We start from the raw sequence: 21,493 nt of genomic DNA on the forward strand, positions 1-21,493 counted from the left end.
ATTGTTGAAGGATATCCAATAACACCATCTTAGATAATTAAGATTTTTCCATTGGAAAAAGGCTCCCTTAAAAAAGAGGCTATACAAGAAATCAACAAGAAAGAGAGAATTCCATCTACTAAGGTAGTAAGGTTAACTCACACTAGGAACTGACCCGATTCATTACATAAGATGGTAAAGATTTTTCTTCTTGAATATCACAAACTCACTCTCGAGACAATTTAGGACGTTGATCACCGACTCTTCTCTCGATCCACTGAAATGCTCCACAATATCCGAAAGCAGAACCTACATATAAATTACATTAATGGTTTGATTTCGAATAAAACCAATTTGCCTATTTGCAAGTTCAAACATGTACCCCATCTTTGAAGTTCTTGAGCCAGTCAAGTACAGAATCCTCTGTTGCTTCCAAAGCAACAGACTGCACTGCTTGTGCTTCGTCAAGTTTCAAGCGTTTCCTAGAGCAAGTGAAGTCATCTGCATTCTCAGATTTTCCAGTTGAGTTACCATTAATCGCACTGTCAACTTTCATCTGATGATCCCCACTGTCAGCCAATGGCACAATATTGGACTGAGCGCCTTCAGTCTTGGATGTAAGGCTGGTGGATCCTCCCAAGAGTTCTGATGTCTCTTTCTTGGAGTTGTCTACTTTGCAGCTTTGCTGATGGGTAGATGCAATTACTTCAGTCGATATTTGCATCTCTTGCAGCAGCAAGTCAACCTTTATTTGCATGTAGATCACCTAATAGTTACAAAACATGGTCATACTTACAGAAGATCATATTTGTATCAGGATAGGATTGTCTAATATCATACCTCTTCAGGTAACTCGTTTTTTATAGGTTTTAAATTTGTCCCAACTTTTGAAACGGCTTCCTGAATGTTGCCAAATGTCTCCTGTGTCAGTCCAACCTCGAGACATAATCTGGCCCAGTCAATAGGACATCCCTCTCTTCCGGCGTCAATTATATACGTCAAGACTGTTTCTTCTTTTATTGGAGCTGCTCTACTAGGATGATTCTGAAAAAAAACTAGGATGTTACCAAAAAGAAAATTGTTCAGTGAATGTAACTAGTATGCCCTTTTAAGAGACCTACAGCAATTTTTTGGGCTGTAAGGCCATCCTCTTGCCACATTTTCCAAGCTTCGAACTTTGCTGGTGATAAGTTTCTTTTCCTGTGAATTATCGCGACCTTAGTTTGCATTGGGGATTCTACACTTGGCTCCCCATCCAAATTAAGACTCTCTTCTTGTGATAGCTGCCTAATGATTTGCAGCAAACGATCTCCATATGTATTTGAAAAGTGCTACAGAAAATTCATAATATGCACATTAGAGAAGCGATTGTATGAAAATCGAATGAAAGGGGTAATTTTTATGTTGAGAATAAAACATGAAGTCATTGAAACAAAACCCAGTCAGTGGAAGACGTTCACTTCCTAAAAAGCCAATTTAAATTACCTCACTGTATTTGAAAAGTAAGATCGTGATGAGTGATAGTAAACACATTTACTGTCTTAATTTGTAAAACAAGTGTACCTGATTCACACCATCAATATTTGCTAGCCTAGCTCTTGTCGAAGGCCTCGTCAATGTAATCCTTCTTAATGTTTGATCGCCACATAATGCATACCTGAAAGGTGAAAAACTCTTTATCATCATGAGTTGTTTTTTCTCAAGCATAGAGCACAATCAGTGATCGATGAATATAAGGAAAACTAAGAACTTACGGAGCAGTTCCATGTGCTTTTGCAAGTTTCATTCTCTCTTCCAAAAGCATTTTGTAGAGCTTATCCTCAGCCTAAAACACATAAGTAATAAGTACAAACATAGTAGTGACCCATGTTCTTTTAGTCTAACTTCATGCAAATGTGAAAAACAAGAGAAATATCCAAACCTAACTATCTAAGTGAAGTAGATTGGATGTCGTGAAAAATGTACTTTATGTTCTGATTGCCAATTAACAGTCATTGCACTTTCAGTTATCTAAATTGTTTTTTGCTTCTATCTAGAACACTAGCACTTTAGCGAGTAGCCATACCTGGGATAATCCATTGGAAACCTGACCCGAATTGTCAACAATCCCATTACCAGTTCTATCTTTGATCGCATCCTCACCCGCCAATTCTGGAGTTAGTGTTATATATAATGGAGGTTGATAATCAGGGTTGCAGGAAGTCAAAAACTGATTTCCTTTTGTTCCAACTCTGGTACAACAAAGAAGACTTGTTCAGGGCAATGAAAGTTCAGTGTGTATGCTACGTATATCAACACCCTTGTGAAGATGGGCCAAGGAGTAAAGAACTTGAGCTTTTCTAGAAAAGACGGGTTCTAGCATGGTCTGGGGTTTTTCTTTGCCCATATACATCGCCTGCTCAAGACGTTATAGTGATACTTCTGGAAAATATTATAAGACCAGCCTTTTTATCATGATAGTGTAGTAAAAATGCATACCTTATAGTTTTGTATATATCTTTGAAGGTTTCGACCAAATAATCTGCAGCCATTGTAGAATTGATGGTGAATAAGGTAGTCTAGTGGTAGAGCATTTAACATTGCAATCAATGAAATAAAGCTATCCACTAGTTTTCTGTTATCTGGTCCTAGAGAATAGTACATGAATAAAGTATATTGCTCGAGGAGTTTCTCTATCTCAAAATTTGGGGAGACATTAGGATATCGGGAATTCTTCTCATAAATTCTGGATATGAAAGTCTGTAACTTAGGACAAATCATTTTTAAAGCAAGGCTCCTACTATATACCTTGTGCAATTAATTGAGAAGCTAGTGCCTTCCACCTATTAGCTGACATATCTTTTCCTAAGCCATGGAACGGAATCTTATCAAAACGAGCATCAAGAATTTTCTTGGACTGCAAACACAGAGGAAGGTATAATTATATAGAAAGAACATAGAATACTGCAGAATCTACAAATAAAACTAGATGAATATATCTTTTGATGCCTTGAACCAAAGCAGAAAATCAATGAAATCCAATTTGTAAAAATAGGAGATGAAAGTGCAATGAGGATTCTAAATGAGATCCAATTTGTAAGAATAGGATATAGAAGTGCAATGACGAGAATGAACTACAGCTAATTCATTCACAATTTTGGGTACCCCCAAAACAAAGTTATTTGTAGAGACGAACAAAAACCAAACTACTTGGAAAAAAATTGAATCTTTTTAGAGTATGTCTAACTTCCATATTGGCTTATCACTATATATTTTACCAGCACAAAAGCTTACTCTAGATCCACGAAGAACATCAATAGGCAAATTGAGACCCCAGTGTCCCCCACACGATTGAATGCAAGCCATAAGAAGAAATGCCTCTCTAGACATATCAATCTCTTTTTTTGAGCTGGTGCAATTATCACAAGTCCCTGCATAAATCATATTTGGCATACTCTAATGTAAAAGAAATATATAATGTCTAACACATACTCCCTCCGTCCTTAAAAAATAGACAAACTAGTAAATGGCACGAGTTTTAATGTGCAATTTGTAAAGTAAGAGACAGATGGGAAAAAGTGAAAGAGAGAGAGAGGGAAAAGGTAGTAGAAGGAGTGTTAGAGGATTGTGGGGCTCAGATTATAAATGATGTGTAGGATTATTATTTGTTAAAAACATTTCATATTTAGACTTAGTCTAATTTTGGGGGACGGCCCAAAATGGTAAAGCTAGTCTATTTTTTGAGGACGGAGGGAGTAATATCTAATAGTTTTAGGTGTTTAGTAAATCATAAAATGATTTTAAAGATTATGCATTCTTCCTTTTTGTACATTGGGACTAAGACCATAACCCAAGCAGAGGTGATCAATAAGACATTATGCTTTGAGGTTTTTCCCCATACATCAGATTTATTAATAGCCAATAGGACAAAACCATACTCTCAATATAAAAACAAGACAAATTACCTAATCTACATTTTAAAGATTTTGAAGCACATCCTAGTGCAATTTTAGAGTTGCGAAGCTTATCTAATCGTGGACTTCTGCTCTAACTGAAGGAATCAAATATTCAGGCACCTTTATTTTATTATCAGCATAGTCTGTGATGATATCAGGATGCTTTAAAGTTTTCTATTTAGTAGATGACTAACCAATCCCTGTTTGCAACATTATTTTCTCAAATGATGCATCATTATTTAGAGGTTAAACAAAGATTTTGTAGAAATCATTTTTGAGTCACTAAATAGAAAAGGCACTGAGTCTAGTTTCATAATGAATAACCATTTTTGCACTCACTTGATGCTAGTAGAAGAAAGGAAAAATATGAACTGATAAGTAGATCTAGATCATATAAAAGCGCAAATATGAAAACTCGGAATGGTTGGTTCTCTTAGAATTGAACTTCCAGCCACTACTTGCAAATATGGTAGTTGGATAACAAGGCAGGTCCAACAATATTCAGATAAGAAACAGTAACATAATTTCATACCACAGCGAGATGATGGGTATGTCTCTCCAAAGTATCCTAAGAGGAAATTTCTTCTGCAAGTTGTCACCATGCAATAACGTTGCGCTGCCGCAAATGAATCCATTATTGCTTTTCTTTGGTCTTCCTGGTTAAACATCACATCACATGTATAAAAAATCTTACCAGAACCAGTGTAACAAAAAATTATTCAAAGAAAAAAAATGAGATAGGAAACTGCAGATATATGTGAAACTATTAAAAAGTTGAATATAAAGAGTCAAAAATACATACTGTGCGTGCTTCAGAACAATAAAAATCACCCTTGCCAAAATCACTTCTTGTGTAATATAAACGGCAGTTTGAAGGAATCCCATCTCTACCACAACGCCCACTTTCCTGATAATATGATTCCAAACTCTTTGGGCAGCCATAGTGTATTACATGTCTTATATCAGGCTTGTCAATGCCCATGCCAAAAGCTATAGTTGCAACCATTATATAAAACTCATCTCTGATGAAGGATCTGTAAGAAGTCATGACACATCAACTGCTATTTCAGAAGCTTTGATTGACACAATATTCAGACCAAAAAGATATTATAAGCATATGAAATATATCCATCACATACTCGAAACAATCAGGAAACATAAAAAAAAGAAAAATCTATGTTGATCATATTAGCAGCAGCGTGTATCCTGAGACTAGTAAAAAACAACTACAGTTATGCAGAAGGTTAATAAATATATAGACCTGTGGGAGTCCTCGCGTGCTTTAGTAGACATCTGTCCATGGTACATTCCGGCCTGAACTCTTGATTCCATAAGGCTCGCAAAGACCTGAAGAAGCCATAACAAACAATCAGCATGAGATGCTCCGGTGCAAGTATATTAGGGCCTCAGAAATTTCTTCTTCAGAAAATAAAATAAACTTTTGAAAGTCTATTCATTTTAAATGTGGATGTGATATGGATATATTAATTATTAAGGTTTATATATTTTCCCTGCAAACTTATGCATACAAACAAGATATAATATATGATGCTAGAGTAGAGAAACATGAATACCTCTTCCACATCTTTGACTGTGGTACAGTATATTATAGTTGATTCTCTTTTAGCAGCACAGGTAGAGATTTCTGACACAAGTTCGTTGAGAAAAGCACTGCCCCGGACAAAAGATTGACAACTGTAGAAGAGATTCTGGCGGTCGAATGAGCCAATGGTTATATGGGGAGATTGCAACTTCAATGACTTCACGATATCATCACGAACCCTGGACGTAAAAAAGAATTATTGGAAGCAATGCACGAAATCATATCGAATCGAATAAATATCAAATCGCACTGGAAAAGAATGATAAGTCATAGATTCTAAAATATATTCCCTCCGTCCCACTATTAGAGACGAGCCTAGACGAAATGGACACGTAGATTAAGAAAGCTGTATTATGTGTAAAGTGGTAGGGTCTAGTGGTCTACTGAAGTTGACTAACTTTTTGTGAGTAAAAAGTAACATATTTGGACTAGGCCACTTATAGTGCAAAACATTGTGATCTTGCGTATGGAATTAGTGACATAGCAATCCAATGGCTATGAGAAAATTTCCAAATTTTAAATTACATGCACCTTGTGTGAGGGAAATTTGTTAAACAAATGGTGTGTAGCTTCCAGGCAGAGGCATGTTATCACTGAATGCAGTAGATTCTATCATTCTACTAACAGTATACACAACATGCGTTTTCGTGATTGGAAGGACTTAAAATTGGATAATATGCGAGTATATATGGAAAATAGATCTATACTTACTTTCCAGTAGCTGTTGCTGTCAATCCAACAAATGGTACGTTCAAAAGAACATCACGCAGTTTATCTAATTGTTTGAATTCCACCCTGTGTAGTAGGCAAACCTTAAGAAATGATGAGAATATCACGGGTGAAAGATTGACATAATTGTGACTTAACATGACAGAACCACAGATAAGTTTGATACTAAAAGTGCCAACATAAACATGAGAACGTGCATGTTGCTGGATATTGTTTGGTAAAATCATATTACTTCTTTCTTATATGAACAAAAAACTAAAAAAGATGATTCAAAGAATCAAAATTATCTTCATAAAACCCGCTCCAACAAGGACAGCAAACTATTTGTTTGTCAAGCCAAGGTTAATTGAATTAAATAATCTAATCAAATGTTGAGCTTAAGGATCCAAAGTTAGCTCATAATATGAATATAATTATTCATATGGGAATGTGAGGAAACAAAAATGTGTTAGATGACTGGTCTGCAAAGTGTCACAAATTTACTTATTTGGGTGCCCTGAAATTTCAGTTGGAGAAAATAGTTTTTTTAGTGGCACAAAGATGTATTTTGAAAAAAGGAATACCGGGTTTGAAAGAATTTAGATTTCAAAAATAAGAACGGACATATACTAAAAGAATATAAAATTGTGCTTTAGAGAAAGCAAGTCAAAGTGAAAAAATGATAATTTTATAAAAACACGAAAATGCTTTCCAGGAGACATTGTTAGGCATGTCTTAAATCAATACATCTTTACTTTGGGGAATGATAATATTCAGGGGTAGTAAATCCTTAACAGCATAGAGCGCTGGGAACACAAGAGGGTTGGGGACTAGGGGCAGGTAAACCTTTTCTCAAGTGTCTACTTCAATGTGAATCTTGCTTACTCAGGAGCAAGAGAGACACAAATAAAGCATTTAGTTAGACATGATAAGATCATAAAGGACCAGAGACTTCAGAAACTAGTAGAGATGATAAGTGACATTATGTGAAGTGAGCTTAAAAGCACACGCCATTGTGAACCCAACTGATAGTTATCATGAGGCAAACAAAGAAATAGATATTAGAAAGGGGCTTTCCCAGTGAGCCACTCAACCGCTCATTGTCTCATAGTCATATACGTCGGTTTCCTTTCATACATTTTAAAATCAATATGTTGGGTTATATATAAAAAAAGAAACGTGCAACCGACCTGAAGTTATGTCCCCACTCTGATATGCAATGTGCTTCATCAACAGCTAATAAGCAAATTCCATAATCTAGTAATCTTGACCAGAAACTGCAGCACAATCGTCATTAATCACGAGAAAGGCAATACAAGAAGTCAAACAGAAAGTAACTAATCAAGTAGCTTTAACAATGAATGAACAGAAATTAGCACTCAGCTCTAATAAACAGACATCAGAAAAAAAACAGACAGAATAAGAACAGTCATGGAGAACATATGCATGTAGCTCTTTCAAATAAAAAATAATCTGTACCACGTCCACAAGCTATTTATAAAGAGGTTTACTTAACAGGGATGAGTAGATGACATCCAAGTTTTTTATCACAAGTTCACCAAATTTCATCAGCAAATAATACTTATAAAAACGATACTCACCTGCTCGGAAGCATGCAGGCCTTCTCTGGTGTCATGTACAGAATATCATATAGACCTCTCTCAGCATTAGTTTGGGCACTTGGATCATTCTGAGCACTAGATAGATACTCTGCTCGTATATCCCTTTCCTTCAGAGCCATAAACTAATCACATAACAGGCTATAACTACATCCAAACCAGTTCCACAAATTACCTGAAAGCATGACGAATAGGCTAAAATGCGTACCTGATCCTGCATCAAGGATATGAGCGGGCTTATGACTACAGCAGTCTTATTCAGTATTAAAGGAGGCACCTGATAGATTTATCATCGGAGTAGGGTTTTCAGAAGTTGATCAGTTTAAGCTAAGGTTACAAAACTTACAATGCCTAGAAAATGGAGGAAAAATTAGAAAAATTACCACAATGACTTGCCACTTCCGGTCGCCACAACCACTAAGCAATCTCTACCTTGCAGGATACTGTCCACAATTTCTTTCTGGTAAGGTCGAAATGTGGAGAATCCGAAGAATTTCTGCAGCCAAAATAATATAACAAACGATAAACCCTTAGACACAACGAAGGGAAATAAAAACGATGGAAATATAGTTCAAAAAATGAAGGGATAAGCGACGAACTTTGAGAGTGGACTCCATTAATGGACCTCGCATTCTTCGGTGACACAACAGTCGGCCAAGCCAAGATAGAGAGACCTTATTAGGGTGTTACTGTGTGTTTGACTCCTTATTAGTGTTTTTTATTTCTCTTTATTTATTCCCGCACATATGGCTTCCCGCCACTTTTCATGAAATTTGTGTGCTCGTTAAATATCTACATTAAGCTTTTTGTTATGCTCTCACTGTTATTAAATATAAATAGTATTCCATTTTGATTATTACGAGTTTTAAAATATAAAGAAATAAAGTAGAAAATCAAAAAGTTAATAATAAGCATTATATTTACTATTTACTAAAAAGTGGAGTAGTAAAAATATAATGAACGAATCTAAAAGAAATTATGAAACAGATTTATTATATAAATTATGTACTACTACTACTTCTACTAGTTATAAATTTGTAACCGTGATTCCGTGTGAATCCAAAATTAACTTTGACATTGCCACCTCACGACGCATCAAAAATTAAATACAGTTTCCTCTGTATGCACACATCATGATAAGTCTATTTACTTTCATATTTACTGTGAGTATTTAGTTATGTCAATAATTTACCTATTTTTATATAAAAATCAAAATTACGCCAATAACTATAAGACTAAAATTAATATGATTTTAAAAAATAAATATAAATATAATTAGAGAGATATCGAGGAAGAATTCAAAAGGGAAAAAAATGAAAAGGAAAATATTGATGTAAAATGCCCATCATTAAATTACGAAGGCCACCACTAGTTAAGCACTTTCCGGTCTCCACACTATCTGCGTTTTATTGGAGCATCCATAATAGTGCTCTTCATAAAAAGCTGACTTATTACTATTCAGGATCCACATACTGCTTTTCATAATTTTTTATTCCATTTTCTTAATTAAGAGATAACCCCTATAAACTACAACAATTCAACTTATCCCTTAATTATTTATGAGTTTCACTATTTTATTCTTCAATTTTAAAATACTAATAATAAACATTTCATTCATAATAAAACTTCATTACAAACACTAAAATCACATTGCAAATTCTTAAAATTAAAACTTACATAATTCAAATCCTAAAAATTTAAAATTGCATAGTTTAAATCCTAAAAATTACAAAACAATTACATAATTACAATCCTAAAAATAAAGAAGCATTAATTTTTTCGGCAGCTGCATGTTCAAACGAGACATGAGGAGTGTAGTTTTCTGATGTTTGCTCGCTTGTTCTAGCCGTGTCATACGTGAAGTGTAGGTTGGTATAGCGGTGAACAACCATTAAAAAAGTTGTGGAAGTTGGAGGGTCGCTAGTTTGTCCCCGTCTTGTCCTTTGCCTTTAGACATACTTTAATTAAGAACGCAAATCATAGATTTCATAGAGAAAATGGGAGAAGAATGAGCGAGTATTTTTTTATGTGAAAAAATGAGTAATGAATGAGGTATTTATAGATGATTTATAGATGAATTAGAGGTTACAAAAATGAAAAGGAATTAATAAAAAAGGTGAAAAAAACGGTAGTAAAACAGTAATACAAGGAAGTGGGCTGGATTTTTTTTATATACTATATTTTTTCGATTTTTTTCCATTTTAAAAAATCAAATACCATAACTCATGTTATGGCTTTGAACGGAATATAATAATAGAAGTAATAATAATAATAATAATAATAATAATAATAATAATATATTATTTATTACTCCCTCTGTCTGAAGAATATGCATTATTTTCTTTTTTGTCCGTCCTCAAAGAGTATGAACATTTATTTTTGAAAACTTTCTTCTCTCTAATGAGGTGAGACTCATTCTCCATTAACAATACTTTAAAAACTTTCTCTATCTCTCTCTCTCTCTTATTTTACCAATAATGCATTAAAATTCGTGCCAAACCCAAAGTTCATACTCTTTGGGGATAGAGAGAGTATTATTATTTATTACTATTATAACTTTACATAATGAAAATAATATAGTTTGAATTGCCACTTTTGTTTTCTTTTGGGGCAGAAGAATAGAACCAAGGAGGAAGCGGCAGACAGCCATTGAATTATACTAGTGATTTAGAAGTTTGGACAGCCATTGAAGTATGTTCTAAGGCTAAGGTTTCAAATTACGTATTTGAATTTGGTGTTGGAAATTTCAAAATTATACTGCATTTCAAGTTTTTTTTTTAATAACGGGGACCGAATTAATTGTGCTTGAAGTTTCTCTTTAATTTTTAAACTTTAGGAATTTTAATTAACGTAAATTTTATGAATTTTAATTAATTAATTTTGTTATTTATATTAGTTTTTAATTTATAAAATTGATGATAATTAAAATAAAATTAATTGAAGTGTGGTATGAATATTAAAAGGTATGTGGAGATGTATGGGGTTGTGAGAGTTATGAGTTAATGCAAAAATTGAGGGGAACGATGATATAATAAAGGTGAGGTATGAAAGGAGGTATATGTTTTCTGTATTTGATATGTTTTCAGTTTTTCACCATTGAATTTCAGTGTAACATGTATTAGAACACAAATAAAATACTACTCCTATAAATTTGAAACTGATGAATCCGCGAATTTTTGATGGTGATGAATGCAGGAAAATGCAGATCACGACACAGAGAATTTACGTGGTTCGATTTACTGAAGTAAATCTACGTCCACGGGAAGAAGGGAGGGCAAGATTGTATTGCTTGATCTGGGATTACAGCTTACAACACAGACTTGCTATATGATATTTTATCTCTAGAGAGCTTCTTTCGAACTTAACCCTTTTCTATCTGATCTAAGTTCTATTTATACATTGAACCAAGATCGTGGCATGCAGCACCATTTACTAGGCAGTGGATGTCGTGGAGATCGTGGCGATCTTGCATGGGTCCACTATCCTGCATGAGTTAATGACTGCTTGACACCACTAAATAGATCGTGGGTGTAGTGGAGGTGGAAATCCTGCATGAGTCCACTATCTCCTAGTTCGGTCGAATACTGAGACCGAACTGCTGAATTATTGCCGAGCAGCTTTTGCCGATCTGAGAGTAGAGCTTGATGCCGACCTGAGAGCAGAGTTTGATTGGTTGGCTTTTACCGAGCTGTAGGCTGGGGCCGAACTCTTTGGTTGTGCCGAACTGAACTCTTTAGTCATGCCGGACTGATACTCTTTAGTCATGCCGAACTGATACTCTTTCTTGGGCTTTAGGCTGATGGGCTTTACTGCTGTTGGGCTTGTTTAGTACGTACTCCATCATACTCCATCACTACCCCCCCCGAAAAGCGAAGTGAATCACTTCGGCATTCTGGATAAAGGTACGGGGTAAGTTGATGTTTGTCCTCGGTCTGATGAAGTGAACTCTTCTTTGACCGGACTTGGTTTGTGTCCTAATTTGGCGAGTTTTATCGCTCGGATCGGACTTTCCGTTGTCCTAATTTGGGGATCGGACTTTCCCTTGTCCTAATTCGGCGAGTTTTATCGCGTGGATCGGACTTTCCCTTGTCCTAATTCAGGCAAGTTTTATCGCGTGAATCAGACTTTTGTTGCAGTTCGTTTCAGACGAAGTGCTTGATTTTTAAGCCGAATTGTGGTCTTGTATCCTCTTTAGAAGCTTGGACTTCACAATCGTTGGCTTATTGCAGTTCGTTTCAGACGAAGTGCTTGTTTCTTAAGCGGAATTGTGGTCTTGTATCCTCTTTAGAAGCTTTGACTCACAATCGTTGGCTTATTGCAGCTCGTTTTAGACGAACTGCTTGTTTAAGCTGAATTGTGGTCTTGTATCCTCTTTAGAAGCTTGGACTTCACAATCGTTGGCTTGTATATGTTCTAAGAAGGGGATCAGCCTTCGAAGAACAAGATACCTCAGTAACATTTGTAAGAGACGACACGCACAGAGACAGACAAAACACACAGACAAAACGCACAGAGACAAACAAAGACCAAGCAAACCAAAGAAAGCACATTGACCGAACAGGACTCAAGACTGACTGACCGGACTGTCTCTTACAAATGGAACTTCTTGAGGTTGGAAATGTGCCATGTTCGGGGTACCTGTTCTCCTGACATGTGAGCCAATTTGTAAGACCCTTTGCCGAGGACTTCTGACACCCGATACGGACCTTCCCATGTGGGTTCGAGCTTGCCCAGCTTTTCTGCTCGGCTTACTTCGTTGTTTCTCAAGACGAGATCTCCCACTTGAAATTGCAGCTTCTTCACCCTTTGGTTGTAATACCGGGCTACTTGCTCCTTGTACTTGGCTGCTTTTATGCATGCCAATTCTCTTCTTTCTTCGGCAAGATCTAGCTCGGCTCTCAGTCCGTCGTCATTCATTTCTGCTGAGAAGTTTAGAGTTCGGGGACTGGGTATGCCGATCTCCACCGGAATCACGGCTTCAGTGCCGTACACAAGACTGTACGGAGTTTCACCGTTGGAGGTTGTGGGTGTAGTTCGGTAGGACCATAGGACTTGAGGGAGATTTTCTACCCATTGTCCTTTGGCTTGTTCTAACCGAGCTTTTAACCCTTTCACCAGGATACGATTTGTTACCTCCGTTTGTCCGTTTGCTTGTGGATGAGAGACCGAAGTGAACCGCTGTTGAATATTCAGCTCTTGGCACCAATTCTTGAACGTCTTGTCGGTGAACTGAGTCCCGTTATCCGAGATGAGGATGTGGGGTATGCCAAATCGGCACACTATGTTCTTCCAGACGAAATCCAATGCCTTCGAGCTCGTTATCGTAGCTAATGGTTCAGCTTCCACCCACTTCGTAAAGTAGTCCACGGCAACGATTAGGAATTTTATTTGCCGAGGAGCTTGTGGTAGTGGCCCTACTATGTCTATACCCCATTGCATAAAAGGCCAAGGGCTTTGCATAGTGGATAGATCGGTCTGCGGCATCCTTGGGATATTTGCATGGATTTGGCACTTCGGGCATGTCTTGACGAGCTGCACTGCTTCTTGTACCAAGGTTGGCCAATAATATCCCCATCTTAGAACTTTTTTAGCTAAAGCTCTAGCTCCGATGTGGCTGCCGCACGATCCTTCATGAACTTCTCTGAGGATGTAGTCCGTCTCTTCTGGCCCTATACATCGTAATAACGGCTGAAGGTAGGACTTTCTGTATAAGACTCCTCCATGAAGTTCGTACCGAAGTGCTCGGTATGTGATTTTCCGAGCTTCTCTCTTATCCTCGGGCAGTTGTCCTTGATCTAGATACTGTAAGATCGGCGTCATCCAGTTCGGCGAGCTGGTTACTGAATGTACCTCAGCTTCATCAATGCTTCGATGCATCAATTCCTCCACCTTTGAGCTTGGACATGCGGCTAACTTACTTAAAGTATCTGCTCGGCTGTTTTCTGCTCTGGGAATGCGGATTATCCGAAAATAAGAGAAACTTCGGCTAATGCTTTGCGCTTTGTCTAAATATTTCCTCATCCTCTCATCACGGGCTTCACTTGTACCCAACATGTGATTCACTATGACTTGTGAATCACAATGGATTTTGAGAGACTTGATACATAGACTTTGCGCTAGCTGGAGTCCGGCAAGGAGGGCTTCGTATTCGGCTTCGTTATTAGTGGTTGGGAATGAGAACCGAAGTGAATAGGTTACCTCGTGTCCATCGGGAGCGATAAGCAGAATACCAGCTCCACTTCCCGTTTTATTCGAAGCTCCATCTACGAATCCGCTCCAGCAGTCCGGCGGCTCTTCTTCGGATTCCAAGGGCTGTGCTAGTTCGGCATTGGTAGAATTTTTCTGTTCGGCAATGACAGGGATTGCTTGATCGAACTTGGCCTCTGCAAGAAAATCTGCCAAGGCTTGTCCCTTGATGGCTTTCCGAGGTAGGTACTCGATTGAGTGTTCTCCCAGCTCTATGGCCCATTTGGCGATTCTGCCTGATGCTTCTGGCTTGGTCAAAACTTGCCGAAGAGGCAGATCGGTTAAGACGCATACCTTGTGAGCATAGAAGTATGGCCGCAGTCTCCTTGCTGCATTTACTAACGCCAGAGCAATTTTTTCCAGAGGTTGATACCTTGTTTCTGGATCTCTTAATGCTCGGCTTGTAAAGTAGATGGGAAACTGCTTTAGGCCTTCTTCTCGTACAAGCACCGCGCTAATGGTTTGATCGGATGCCGCTAAGTATAAGAAAATCACTTCGGCATCTGTTGGAGCAGAGAGAATTGGAAGCTCGGCTAAATAACTTTTGAGCTCGTCAAAAGCCTTTTTCTGCTCGGCTCCCCACTCAAACTTTGGTGCCTTTTTTAACACTTTGAAGAACGGCAGTTGCTTTTCGGCTGCTTGGGAAAGGAATCTATTCAATGCGGCTAGACATCCAGTTAGTCTTTGCACATCGTGTATGGACTTCGGCATCGCCATGTTCTGAATAACTTGAACTTTTGAGGGATTTGCCTTGAGTCCGTCCTTTGAAACCCAACAACCCAGAAATTTTCCCGAATCTACCAAAAAGGTACATTTTTGGGGGTTGAGTTTGAGGTTGGCTTTTCGGAGCACGTCGAGAGTGGATTTGAGGTTGTCTTCGTACTCCGAAGTGCTTTTGCTTTTGACGACTATGTCGTCGACATACACTTCAACCTGTTTTCCGATTAGGTGCCGAAAAAGCTTGTCTACCATCCTTTGATAAGTGGCTCCGGCATTCTTTAAACCGAATGGCATCTTTTTATAAGCGAAAATGCCGAAATCGGTAATGAAAGCTGTTTTCGGAGCGTCACTCTCATCCATCAACACTTGGTGATATCCTTTGTATAAATCAAGAAAACAGAAAATTTCGAAGCCGATCAAAGCTTCTACTTTTTTATCTATATTCGGAAGGGGATAGCAATCTTTAGGACAGTGCTTGTTTAGATCGGTAAAATCTATGCACATCCGCCATCCTCCTTCTTTTTTCTTGATCATCACAGGATTGGCCACCCAAGAAGGATATTTCACCTCGAATAGTACATCCGCTTTTAGTAATTGGCGGACTTCGTCATGGATGACTTGGCTTCTTTCTGCCGCAAAGAGTCTTTGCTTCTGTTTTACTGGCCGGATTGAAGGATCAATATTTAACCGATGAGTGATTACCTCGGGGGGCACTCCGGTCATGTCCAACGGAGACCATGCAAAGACATCTTTGTACTCCTTGAGGAGCTGAATGGTCTTTTCCCGGAGTAGAGGCGTTCCTGCGAAGCCGATCTTGACCGTTCTGGATGGATCATCTTCGTATAACTGAACGGTCATTGAGTTCGGCTCTGAAGTGACTTCGGTCATCTCGCTTGCCTCTGACTCCGGTTGCTGTGATTGCTATGCTTGATGGTGCCGAACTGATTGCTCGGCACTTTTAAGCGCAATCTGCAGACATTCTTTTGCTCTTTTTTGATCACCTCGGATGACCGCTATCCCACCTTTAGTGGGGATCTTGATGGTGAGGTGATAAGTAGAGCAAACGGCCCGAACTGTGTTGAGCCAGTCTCTCCCCAGGATGATGTTGTACGGGGACCGAGCTTTCACCACAAAGAACTCGATCATCGTATTGGAGCTTGTAGGCGCTTTTCCCACCGTGATCGGAAGGCTGATAATACCTTCAGGGCGGGTGTCCTCCTGGGCGAAACTTTTCAGAGGAAGTGGAGCCGGACTGAGCCGAGCTGGATCCACTTCCATTTTATCGAAACATTCTTTAAAAAGAATGCTGACTGACGCTCCTGTATCCACAAATACTCTGTGGATCAGTTTGTTTGCCACTCCGGCTTGAATGACAATAGCGTCTTGGTGAGGAGAGATGGCTGGGACGGGATCGGCATCTGAAAATGTAATCACTTCGTCTTTCTTCAGCCTTTTATGTGTTGGCTCCTCTTGATTGGAACCTCTGCGTTCTGCTTTTAGGGACGACTTAGTCTTCCCGGCAGGGAGAGCATCAATAGTCTGGATTACTCCATCATATTGCGGCTCGTCGTCGTCTTCGGGATCCTCATGCCTTTTCGGATCCTGAGGATTGCAGTTCGCACCTCTCTGCCTTTTGTTCTTTTTCAGCTGCTTGCTTTGGTATTCTTTTAACGTTCCTGTTTTCACAAGAACATCAATACCTGCAGCCAAATTTCGGCACTCCTCGGTATCGTGACCGTGGGCTTGATGGAAGGAGCAATATTGATCCTGAGGTCGCCGCGCGGCTGATTTCGTCATCCGCTTTGGTTTTTCGAACATATCGGAATGTAGTTCGAAAATTTCCGCTCTTGACTTGTTTAATGGTACGAACTGAGCGGGCGGCTTCTCAGGATTGAGACGTGGCCCCAGTCTGCCTTGTACCGGTGCCCTTTGAATTCTTTCAAAAGGAGTTCGGCGAGGAAGCACCTGGCCGCTTTGATCGGGCTTCTTTTTCTCTTCTCGGGATGAGCTGTCTAAAGACCGTTTTCGACGGTCTGCCTCATCCGCACGGGAAAACTGGTCCGCAATGTCCCACATTTCTTGAGCTGTTTGCGGACCGCACTCCACGAGCTTTCTGTAGAGAGCTCCGGGCAGGATTCCATTTTGGAATGCCGAAATGACAAGTAGATCGTTGAGATCATCTACTTGTAGGCATTCCTTGTGGAATCTCGTCATGAAGTCGCTGATCTTTTCGTCTCGACCTTGACGTATAGAAAGCAGCTGAGCCGAAGTGATCCGGGCTTCCGCTTTCTGAAAGAACCTCCTGTGGAAAGCATCCATTAGATCTCGGTAAGATCTAATGCTGCCTTGGGGGAGGCTATCGAACCACCTTCTCGCGTTCCCGATAAGAAGCTCGGGGAACAGCTTGCACATATGGACCTCATTGAGACCCTGGTTCGCCATATTATACTGATAGCGTCCCAAGAAGTCATGAGGATCCACTAGCCCGTCATAAGTCATTGACGGTGTCCGGTAGTTCCGCGGCAAAGGAGTTCGGGTGATATCGTCCGAGAACGGAGTCTTTAATGCTCCGTACATGGCGAACCCGATATTTCTTCGGTACGGAGGAGATGGAGTTCTCCTGTGGTTCCGGTACCGAGGAGGAACAGGAACATGTCGGGGTTGAGGATTCTTTCTCCTGGAAGACACGTCACTACTGCGGTAGTGACTTTCATGTCTGGATGAGGAGGGAGAATCCGCCGTTGTCTTCTCCGGCTGTTGGCTCTTCTGCAGGAAGGTTAAGAACTCCTCCTGCTTCTCGGCCAAGAACAGCTTGACAGCTTCATTTAAATCGGGCTGCTGGGAAGACTCGGTGCGATCTCTCCTGGAGTGGCTTGTTCCTTCTTCGTGAGAACCGGAGGTAGATGTCTCCCGAGGCCGTTTTTCAGACCTGCGAGCTGGACTAGCTTCCTCACGGTTATCACGAACGGTATTATGGGTGTTATGTGATCTGGTATGCATTTTTTTTTTTTTTTGGGGTGGAAAAAGGATCAAAAATTCGCTTTATCACAAATTTGGTTCTCTGTTTCCCACAGACGGCGCCAGTGATGAATCCGCGAATTTTTGATGGTGATGAATGCAGGAAAATGCAGATCACGACACAGAGAATTTACGTGGTTCGATTTACTGAAGTAAATCTACGTCCACGGGAAGAAGGGAGGGCAAGATTGTATTGCTTGATCTGGGATTACAGCTTACAACACAGACTTGCTATATGATATTTTATCTCTAGAGAGCTTCTTTCGAACTTAACCCTTTTCTATCTGATCTAAGTTCTATTTATACATTGAACCAAGATCGTGGCATGCAGCACCATTTACTAGGCAGTGGATGTCGTGGAGATCGTGGCGATCTTGCATGGGTCCACTATCCTGCATGAGTTAATGACTGCTTGACACCACTAAATAGATCGTGGGTGTAGTGGAGGTGGAAATCCTGCATGAGTCCACTATCTCCTAGTTCGGTCGAATACTGAGACCGAACTGCTGAATTATTGCCGAGCAGCTTTTGCCGATCTGAGAGTAGAGCTTGATGCCGACCTGAGAGCAGAGTTTGATTGGTTGGCTTTTACCGAGCTGTAGGCTGGGGCCGAACTCTTTGGTTGTGCCGAACTGAACTCTTTAGTCATGCCGGACTGATACTCTTTAGTCATGCCGAACTGATACTCTTTCTTGGGCTTTAGGCTGATGGGCTTTACTGCTGTTGGGCTTGTTTAGTACGTACTCCATCATACTCCATCAGAAACCATAAAAACAAAATTATTCACATAGTCTTACGAAATACTCCTAATTACAGTGAGTATTACAGATTCAAAAGGCGTACTTTGAAAAAAAATAAAAATAAACAATTATGCAATATATATGGATTTGTGTGGAATTTATTTTTAATTGATTGAAATAGTACCCTTTTTTTTATCGTTTTAGAGATGGACCATGACAAATATGGATGTTGGAACAGAAAGAGTTAATGATTTTGTGCACGTACTATTTTATTTAATTGATCCAGGATAAACAAAATTTAAGGAAAAAAGAAGACATCATAATGGTGAAATAATGTAATGAAAATTACAAGTGTTTAACTAAAAGGTGCACTCCAAATTTGGGCTCAATAACCAAATTTAGGAGGGGCGAATGGACGTATTTAGGCGACAAGGAAATGGAATATTTTGACAAAATGAAGGAAATCAAGATCTTAAGTTCGACCAAAGCCAGGTTTTGGCCTAAGCAGAGACGAGGTCCAACTCCAAAAGGCATGTACAAGTACGGATACTTGCAAGCGCCCGTTATCCCATTAGCAAATCTCTGGGGATTGAACTCATACGAGTCCGGTCCCCATATCTCTGGATCCGTATGCAAAGTCGTCACTAGTGCCCACAAATTCACTCCCTTTGGCACATTAATCTTCCCGAATTTCATGTCCTTAAGGGCCTCCCTCGACACCACTGACACCGGTGGATAGAGGCGCAGCGACTCGTTGATTGCCATAGTCAGCTGCATGAATAAAAAATAAGTCACATTCATATAACTATACCTTTCAGATAGTAGTATATAAGAGACAGTTTGGTAGGGTAGATAAATACCAGTTTCATTTTCTTGGCGGCCTCGTAGTCAGGGACCTGGCCCTTGCAAACGTCGACAACTTCACGATGGATCCGGTCCTGCCACTCGGGGTTGGAGGCCAAGAGCATGAGGCACCATGTGGCCGAGACAGCGGTGGTCTCGTACCCGGCCAAGTATATGTTCTTGCAGTTGTCCACCACGAACCGGTCGACTGCATCCTGGCTCAGATCACTCTGCCTGGCTCCTTCAAGCACCATCTGCAGCAGATCCTTCTCGAATCCGGCCTCGTCTCTTTCCTTCACCACGTTCAAGACCAACGTCTTGATATCCTTCTCCAACGCCCACGCCTCCCGGTTGCTCTTCGTCGGAAGGTGCCTCATGCCCGTTCCAGAGACGAAGAGTTTCTTGGAGGAAATTTCTTGCAGGGCTCTGAGTTTCAAGAATATCTCTTCTCCTTTGGAATAATTGCTTCCAAAACAAGCTCTTGATATCACATCTCCTGAGAAACTCCTCATGTATTCATCAATCTTAATCTCTGCTAATCCACCACCTTCCTCGACTTGCCTCTTCCACGACTCACACAACGAAATAGTCGAATCTTGGATCAAGTTAATCATTCCCTAAAATAGTGTTTGTTGTTAGAAATTTAGAATGACAAATATTTGTACCACACAAATCATGGGCCACTTTCTTTTTTATAGTCAAATGAACATTAATTCATAGATCAGACATTACCAGTCTACGACTAGGCCAACTCACACGTACAATTATGGAACACTTTTATACCTTTACTTTGTCCATGTAGAGTTCCGGTGCAAGAATCTTCCTCTGGTGGACCCAATGAGGTCCGTTTGAGGTAAGGATTCCTTGCCCGAGCAAAGCGCCTCGCTCCTTTGCCTGATACGTCGGCTTCCCTAAATCCAGCGACGTGCACGTCGTGATCTCCCTCACCATCTCCGGCTGGGTCACGTGCATGATCTGCGTGGTGCCCAGAGAGAAAACGAATACATCTCCTGAAACCAAATAAACCAAAATTATTATTAAATACATTGAAAGCATCAATTTTATAAATTAAGAAGAAAAAGTAAGTAAATGTGAATAGTAGTAGTATTAAGTACCATATTGCTTCCTCCACTCGTCGAAGAAGGGGAGCAGCGCTGCGCCGCAGTTGTGGGCGGGCGGGGGGCCGGAGACGGGGGAAGCTTTGGCGGCCGCGTCTCTGGCCCTCTTCATCTCCAGTATGTTTCCGAGGAGAAAAGCCGGAGGCGGGCCGGACAGGCCTTGGCGGTGCAAGGCGGAACGCAGCCTCCGCGGCTGCGCCACCACGACGTTGTAGAGGAGGAAAAGTAGGCGGAGAGAGACGATCACCGCGGCCGATACCAAGAGGTTCCACAGGTATTGGGTGGCCATGGCGTGATTAAGCTAGCTCGACGTCACGTTGGCTGTTTTTCTTTTCTCTGATATTTTTAAGGAAGTGGTATAAGATCCTTATATAGATAGAAAAATCTTAAAATTTTCACCATGTTACGTCATCGCCGTGGAAAATGGATTAGGCCATCTACACTAGCTAAAAAGAAGACTATTTCACCAACTAGATATTATATTTGAAATGTTAATTACGCCAATTAGTTTGTTCAATTATTTGCTATTTTTTCATATGGAAAAATGTAAGTATTTCTTGAATTTATGGTAGTGTTATTTTGTAATTTTTGAGTTTTAGGTACTTTAGTTGGAAAGTTTCCAAGGAAATACATTTACTTTACTTATAGTAGGAGTATAAAATAATACTCCATTAAGCTAATTCTTTTTTATCCTCCGATATTATCTTTAGTCCTATTTATTATAGTATTATATGCTAATTATGCATTTATGTTCTATAATTACTAAATTATGTGGGATAGGGGAGTAGTTATTTAAATACTTTTTGTTTGAAAGTGTAACAAAATGCTACCTAGTATAATTCTTTCAATTAATTTAATTTTTTAAATAGTTCCATTAGCGTATTATTACAACTATAATATAGAAATATGTTTGTGTTGCGCTCTTAAACCTACACGTAAAAGAGACCAGAGGCACGACTACGCA

The 21,493-nt window shown here is 39.6% G+C and overlaps 2 protein-coding genes across 5 annotated transcripts; both read right to left on the minus strand.

Moving 5' to 3' along the window:
* Window positions 1-29: 29 nt before the first annotated feature.
* On the minus strand, window positions 30-8,562 carry LOC121743869 (ATP-dependent DNA helicase RecQ-like). Of its 4 annotated transcripts, none has more exons than XM_042137253.1 (20): window positions 8,444-8,562; window positions 8,228-8,340; window positions 8,053-8,121; window positions 7,827-7,954; window positions 7,416-7,502; window positions 6,229-6,312; window positions 5,489-5,696; window positions 5,176-5,261; window positions 4,717-4,948; window positions 4,447-4,570; window positions 3,253-3,389; window positions 2,767-2,875; window positions 2,458-2,500; window positions 2,045-2,210; window positions 1,734-1,804; window positions 1,543-1,636; window positions 1,101-1,310; window positions 820-1,023; window positions 362-745; window positions 30-288 (listed from the first exon to the last, which is right to left on the minus strand). In XM_042137253.1, exons 3-20 carry the CDS (start codon window positions 8,062-8,064, stop codon window positions 163-165), a joined length of 2,505 nt encoding a protein of 834 aa, XP_041993187.1. In that variant the 5' UTR covers window positions 8,065-8,121; window positions 8,228-8,340; window positions 8,444-8,562; the 3' UTR covers window positions 30-162. The 4 variants fall into 4 exon arrangements, with proteins under 4 accessions (XP_041993187.1, XP_041993188.1, XP_041993186.1 ...); XM_042137254.1 differs by having other exon boundaries at window positions 362-724; window positions 7,827-7,969; XM_042137252.1 differs by having other exon boundaries at window positions 7,827-7,969.
* Window positions 8,563-18,865: 10,303 nt separating this feature from the next.
* Window positions 18,866-20,853, minus strand: LOC121743536 (cytochrome P450 714C2-like). The gene is made up of 4 exons (XM_042136864.1): window positions 20,527-20,853; window positions 20,195-20,421; window positions 19,429-20,028; window positions 18,866-19,339 (listed from the first exon to the last, which is right to left on the minus strand). Exons 1-4 carry the CDS (start codon window positions 20,816-20,818, stop codon window positions 18,914-18,916), a joined length of 1,545 nt encoding a protein of 514 aa, XP_041992798.1. The 5' UTR covers window positions 20,819-20,853; the 3' UTR covers window positions 18,866-18,913.
* Window positions 20,854-21,493: the final 640 nt, after the last annotated feature.

The sequence above is a fragment of the Salvia splendens genome, chromosome 8 (assembly GCF_004379255.2).
Source record: "Salvia splendens isolate huo1 chromosome 8, SspV2, whole genome shotgun sequence".
Lineage (NCBI taxonomy): Eukaryota > Viridiplantae > Streptophyta > Magnoliopsida > Lamiales > Lamiaceae > Salvia > Salvia splendens.

Excerpts from the sequence above, each read along its gene's own strand:
- LOC121743869 (XM_042137255.1), bottom strand. The coding sequence starts at position 8,476 with ATGCGAGGTCCATTAATGGAGTCCACTCTCAAA. Across the intron at positions 1,805-2,044 it reads TTTCCAATGGATTATCCCAG|GCTGAGGATAAGCTCTACAA; the intron begins GTATGGCTACTC and ends TATGTGTTTTAG. Across the intron at positions 1,311-1,542 it reads ATATTGATGGTGTGAATCAG|CACTTTTCAAATACATATGG; the intron begins GTACACTTGTTT and ends AATTTTCTGTAG.
- LOC121743536 (XM_042136864.1), bottom strand. The coding sequence starts at position 20,818 with ATGGCCACCCAATACCTGTGGAACCTCTTGGTATCGGCCGCGGTGATC. Across the intron at positions 20,422-20,526 it reads CGAGTGGAGGAAGCAATATG|GAGATGTATTCGTTTTCTCT; the intron begins GTACTTAATACT and ends ATTTGGTTTCAG. Across the intron at positions 19,340-19,428 it reads CCGCCAAGAAAATGAAACTG|CTGACTATGGCAATCAACGA; the intron begins GTATTTATCTAC and ends TTATTCATGCAG.